The 5,748-nt window shown below is 43.8% G+C and overlaps 1 protein-coding gene across 1 annotated transcript; it reads right to left on the bottom strand.

Moving 5' to 3' along the window:
* Positions 1 to 1,141: 1,141 nt before the first annotated feature.
* On the bottom strand, positions 1,142 to 5,748 carry LOC125295927 (keratin, type I cytoskeletal 13-like). The gene is made up of 8 exons (XM_048245509.1): positions 5,320 to 5,748; positions 5,018 to 5,100; positions 4,633 to 4,789; positions 4,017 to 4,178; positions 3,710 to 3,835; positions 2,433 to 2,651; positions 1,932 to 2,071; positions 1,142 to 1,217 (listed from the first exon to the last, which is right to left on the bottom strand). The coding sequence occupies exons 1-8, from the start codon at positions 5,746 to 5,748 to the stop codon at positions 1,142 to 1,144; spliced, it is 1,392 nt and encodes a 463-aa protein (XP_048101466.1).

The raw sequence follows: 5,748 nt of genomic DNA, 5'->3' as shown, positions 1-5,748 counted from the left end.
ATTTGAAAGAATCTTGCTGTAATGTGAGACAGTATGGAACAGTTATTCCACTAACACGCATTTGCACTCTATTATTTGAGCTCATTGGCAAACTGAAACTAACTTCACTCTTCGTTCAGCGAGCTTCTGGGTACCCAGATTAACTTCACTGTGGTGTCAGTCAATGACAAAACAGTTATACACAGTTAATTACTTTATTAACTGACAATGGGTTACCATCGAAAACATAGCCTGGAAAAAGCAACACTTACCCCAAAAGTGTTCGTATATGACTGAATAAAAAACTATAAACCCTGCAGAGGAAATGCTGCTTACATCTCGTGACAGGGCATCTTCAACTGTGCTTCATATTTGCCTCTCGCCTAATTACTTTTATCCGTCATTACCAATTTGCAAATGATGATGAATAACTACTCATTGTGAGATGTCTTTTGTTAAATCTTTATTCTAATTATGTTTCCCATTGTAATTGTGTAAGTTGTAATGTTTTGCATGGATGTGCGCTGGTGCGTGTTTGTAGATGAGAGAAGCAGAGTGCGCTGTGCACCCGTCCATATCACTGCTGATAATGTGCTCTTAGAATAACATAAACAACTCGCCATGGATTTCTGACCAGGTTTCTCTTGGTCAATGGTGTAATGTGTTTTAGGTAGTGTAAAACAGCAGTTTTTAGACAATGCACCAGACCCCTCCAGTTGTTAATTGCCACACTCCTTGGCGCATTGCTCAATAAAAGAGACATACAAGATAAGAATACATTTTGCACCGGGATAATAATCTGCTTTCCGCCAGGTTTTGCGTCATGACAATAGGGCTTGTGTTTTTCACTGAGTACATTAGTGTGTAACTAATTCAAACATTATCAGATCATGTTATGAATGTGTATTGATATGACAACAAAATAGAGTTTCAATAAATAATTGTACAGTTTTGACTGAAGTGTTTCATTTTGATTCTGCTTCTTGGGTATGGTGTTAATAGTGTGTAGTGTTTCAAAAAACACAGGCCCTGTTTTTTAAAATTGTGCCTCAGCAAATTGAAAAAAACTGCAAGGTGTTATGTGCACTTCTTCAGTTGTCTCTGAGCTCAGCAACACACCACACTTCCACTGACTTGTATTCAAAATGCAGTAATGTGGTTCCTAATCTTTATTACCCTGCGTACCACCACTTACATCCTGACCCGGCTTGCGTACCCCATCCAACACATATACAAACCTAACACAAAGAACAAGGAGAACATTGGCTTAAGATTTAAAAACAAATAATTTCCAACATTGCCCTTTTCATCTCACGCACCCCCTAGTGGCAGCCACCGGTGGTACACGTACCACAGTTTGGGAATCCCTGCTGTAGTGCATAGCACCGGTAGTACACGTACCACAGTTTGGGAATCCCTGCTGTAGTGCATCGCTACACATAGTGCAGGGTGACACTTTAAAAAAGAGCCAGGTATTTAGCTAACATCAGTGGATATCTGGACATGTCTTGATATAGTTGACACAAATTGGCATGCTATCAGACAATACTTTGTGTTGGTCTAACAGGAGTATAAGTATATATACTCTTTTGATCCCGTGAGGGAAATTTGGTCTCTGTATTTATCCCAGTCCGTGAAATAGTGAAACACACTCAGCACACAGTGAACACACAGTGAGGTGAAGCACACACTAATCCCTGGCGCAGTGAGCTGCCTGCTACAGCAGTGCTCGGGGAGCATGAGGGTTAGGTGCCTTGCTCAAAGGGCACTTCAGCCGCTCCTAATAGTCGAGGATCAAACCGCAAACCCTCTGGTTACAAGTCCGAAGCGCTAACCAGTAGGCCACAGCTGAGAAACACAACAGTAGACCTTTTTTTGGTTTGATGCAACTTTTCACTTTATTGTTTTGTTCGATTGGAAACGATTCGATTGGAGGAGTTTCCGAGGCCCACAGAAGCAGGTTCATCAGTGCTCTGCGGATTCCGCGGAGGAGCAGGTCGAACTGCTGGACGAGGACACTACCCGCCCGTCCACCACTTCCTCCACCACTGTGATATATTTGGTTCTGGAACTGGAGCTGGAGGATGACGAACTGTGGGGTGCAAACAAGGGTCAGATTATACTGTGGCATAATGGACAAAGGCTAAAAGAATGAAGGATGGAGGATGGAGAACTCTTTTGTGCCATCTAGTGGTGAACAGAGGGTATGAGAAGCACAGCTGCACACTGAACAGGATGGAGCTGGTTAAGATGGATAATTCTCTTATTTTTTTCTGGAAAATGCCTTCTCTGAGGAACAAAGGACTGGAGAGAGCTCCAGATAGACGAAAGTACGAAAGAAAATGTCAGACTTGTCTATCTATCTATCTATCTATCTATAGATAAATAAAGCAAGTATTTCATTTCAGAGAAGGGAATTATAGAGGAAAACTGTGATATCACAGTAGGCCCACCTGACTGCTTCTCCGGCCCATCAGCCTCTTGTACTCTGGGCGCATCTCCAGCTCCAGCCTGGTCTTGATGTCCAGGAGCATCTTGTACTCGGAGCTCTGGCTCTCCAGGTCTGCACGCAGCTGGGTGAGCTGGGCCTCCAGGCTGCTCACCTGAGACTGGTACCCAGCCATGATGCCACCGTGGCGGTTCTTAGTCTCCTGGCAGCTGCCTTCCATGGACTTTTCTGTTCAGGAGGGGAGGAGGGGGGTGGAGAGGGGGGCAGAGAGAGATAGAGAAAGAGGAAAAGAGGGAGAGGGACAGAAAGAAAAAATAGAGAGAAAGAAAGAGGGAGAAGAGTGAGTGGCCATTTGAAACTATGAGTTTTAGGAATAACCTGGCCTTATTCTTTCACACAAAGATACAGCATTTGTGGAATAACCTGGCCTTATTCTTTCACACAAAGATACAGCATTTGTGGAATAACCTGGCCTTATTCTTTCACACAAAGATACAGCATTTGTGGAATAACCTGGCCTTATTCTTTCACACAAACATACGGCATTTGTGGCCGTTTGAGGGCGTTTTTGGGCGGTAACCAGGCAGTAACTAGGTACGCCCTGTTTTTATAACCATCCATGCGTGTTCACTTCTGGCTCCTTGACTATGAATGTGGTCTAGTGGGCTATTTGACGTCTTTAGAACACTAAACATATCGGAGGTGCCAAATGATGAGTTACTCCAGTCTAGATTTGTTGACGCTAATTTACTCCTATTATGTATTGCTATTGTCTATCCAAAGTAAAATGCCAGTTTCAAAGTTAACTGATGGTCAAATCAACCAAAACTCCGAAATTGTTTGTACCTCCAAGTGGTCTGTGACGTTTGTTTGTGTGAAAGAAGTGTCCAGGTCATACTCTGCACTGAGCTGCTAATTTGTTGCTTGTGTCAAATTCAGATTCAACTCGTTTCAACTCAATTCTAGGTAGACACATTTAAATCTTGGATCCTGAACAAGTGTTTTTGTCAGTGAGATAAAGACCACATTTCTTTATGAATGTACAAGGTTATTCATGAAGAGCTGAGTAATGTTGCTGGGCAACGTTCCTGGGTATTCTGGAGTACAATCATCAGCAAGCAATTTTTTATGATCCCTCAATCAGAACACATCCAACCGGTTATAAAGTTGCCCAGCAATATAGCTCAAAATACTGCTGCTCTGATCCATCATCACAATACCTAAGTAATGACTTATCATCTATCAACAGCTCATTTATCATGATTCAGTATGGAGGGTTACCATGCTCAGTAGGGACTGCAGCTCAATCTGCAGCGCCTGGTATGTGCTTTTGATGGTGCTGATTTCTGTTCTGGATGTCTGCAGGACCTCTGTGCTTGTCTTCACCTCTTTATGTAGAGACTCTGTCTGTATGAGAAAAAAACAAACAAACATAATGCTCATAAAATCACAATTCTATTTGACTGGCTATCTCTTTTGTATGTGAAACATATCTAGAATCTGATAGCGAATCATATCTGTCAGTAGTTACGACATAATGAGAGGGAATGCTATCTGTCTGTAGTTCACAACACAATAATGGACTCGCCTTGGCCTGGAACCACGTCTCAAGCTCTTTCCTGTTCTTTACGGCGACAGCTTCGTAGTGTTCGCGGATTTCTGCCATGATCTTAGTCAGGTCCTCCTGAGGTGCCGCATCCACCTCCACATGCACCTGTCCGCTCACCTGAGCACGCATGGTCAGGAGGTCCTGAAACAGCATGGCAAGAATCGCATCAGTTATATGACAACGGACCCTAAGACACTCCACAATCACAATCTGCAATCGCAATCTTCAACCTTGATCATCTTCAAATCTGAATTCAAAGGCATTTCTGTCATCAGAGACATATTAGAATGCAATTAAACTTGAGGTGCCTTGATATGCCAATTTTGTCAGATGCATGCAATACATAACTCAGACATGTCAAGCATAAATGTTCTTTACCCCATATGCATGCATAAATAAACAAAGCGTATAGGCCTCAGACAGTAAGTCATTACTATAACATTGTAGATATAGCTGGAACAGAAAGACTTTATCCCAGAGGTAACTGCTATCATGTTTCCCAGTGATAAGCAGTGATAAACAGTATTCGAATGCAGGATTTGAATCATAGAATAGGTGTGTGATTTGCAAAGATTAGCATGTGACTCCAGCCTACCTCCTGGTGGGTCTTTTTCATGTATGCCAGCTCGTCCTGTAGGCCAGAGATTTGCATGTTCAGGTCGGATTTGGACAGGGTGAGGTCATCCAGCACTCTCCTCAGTCCACCGATGTCTGCCTCCACAGACTGACGCATGTTCAGCTCAGCTTCATACCTGAATCAATCAATTAGTCAGTCAGTGAAGAACATGCAGATCACTCCCATCATTATTGTAAGGTTAATGTTATAATGCCAAAACAGGTCATTTGATGATTGTTGATTACTGTAGTGTCTGTACATGCTTTACATTGTCATTCAGCATCCGAATAGCAATGCTTATTATCGTGCAAAAAATAAAAGAAATGTTTTGGAACCGTCAGGAGATGTATGGGAATGCGCTTACTTGACCCTGAAGTCATCCACTGCCAGAGTTGCGTTGTCGATGTTGAGGTGCACACTGCCCTTAAGCAGAAGAGCTGCCTGAATCTAGAGCCGTCAACATGAACACATCAGGTCACTTCAACAGAGTTCCAATCCCTGATCATTCAAGGTCATTCAAACTTTTCAATTATCATAGTATACTGAAGTTCTCTCTCTACAATTATGATACTTTCCTGACATGGCACATAAAAAAAATAAATATTTTGCTTTAATATTAGAATATTAAATATATAATACGAGTTAATATAGAGTCACTAGACTGACCTTGCCCCTGAGGTCATTGATGACTCCAAAGTGACCCTTGAAATCATGGGCAGCAGGTCCAGTCTTGCTCTCCATGTACTGTCTGATCTTCAGCTCCAGCTCGGCGTTGGCCTTCTCCAGGGTGCGCACCTTGACCAGGTAGGATGCCAGGCGGTCGTTGAGGTTCTGCATGGTGAACTTCTCATTGCCGATGACGCCTCCTTCCATGCTGCTGGACATGCTGTAGCCTCCTCCGTACCCTCCGCCGGAGGAGAAGCCGTAGCCACCACCGCCGCCGCCGCCCATGGAGAGGGTCCGGGAGGCGCCAGAGATGCGCACGCCAGCGCCACCTGCCCCTCCGTACACGCTCCCGGCCCTCATGACGCTCATGCGGGCACTACCTCCAGACAGGGAGAGTCCGGAAGAGCCCATGGACATCCCTCCGCCCAT

The sequence above is a fragment of the Alosa alosa genome, chromosome 6 (genome assembly GCF_017589495.1).
Source record: "Alosa alosa isolate M-15738 ecotype Scorff River chromosome 6, AALO_Geno_1.1, whole genome shotgun sequence".
NCBI lineage: Eukaryota > Metazoa > Chordata > Actinopteri > Clupeiformes > Clupeidae > Alosa > Alosa alosa.
This window is presented reverse-complemented; position numbering and strand designations above follow the sequence as displayed.

What these genes read in the sequence shown, in the direction of transcription:
- LOC125295927 (XM_048245509.1), bottom strand. Translation starts at nt 5,748, where the DNA reads ATGGGCGGAGGGATGTCCATGGGCTCTTCCGGACTCTCCCTGTCTGGA. An exon ending in TCAATGACCTCAGGGGCAAG is followed by an intron (nt 5,101 to 5,319) that starts GTCAGTCTAGTG and finishes TGACGGCTCTAG; the next exon opens with ATTCAGGCAGCTCTTCTGCT. An exon ending in GTGGATGACTTCAGGGTCAA is followed by an intron (nt 4,790 to 5,017) that starts GTAAGCGCATTC and finishes TGATTGATTCAG; the next exon opens with GTATGAAGCTGAGCTGAACA.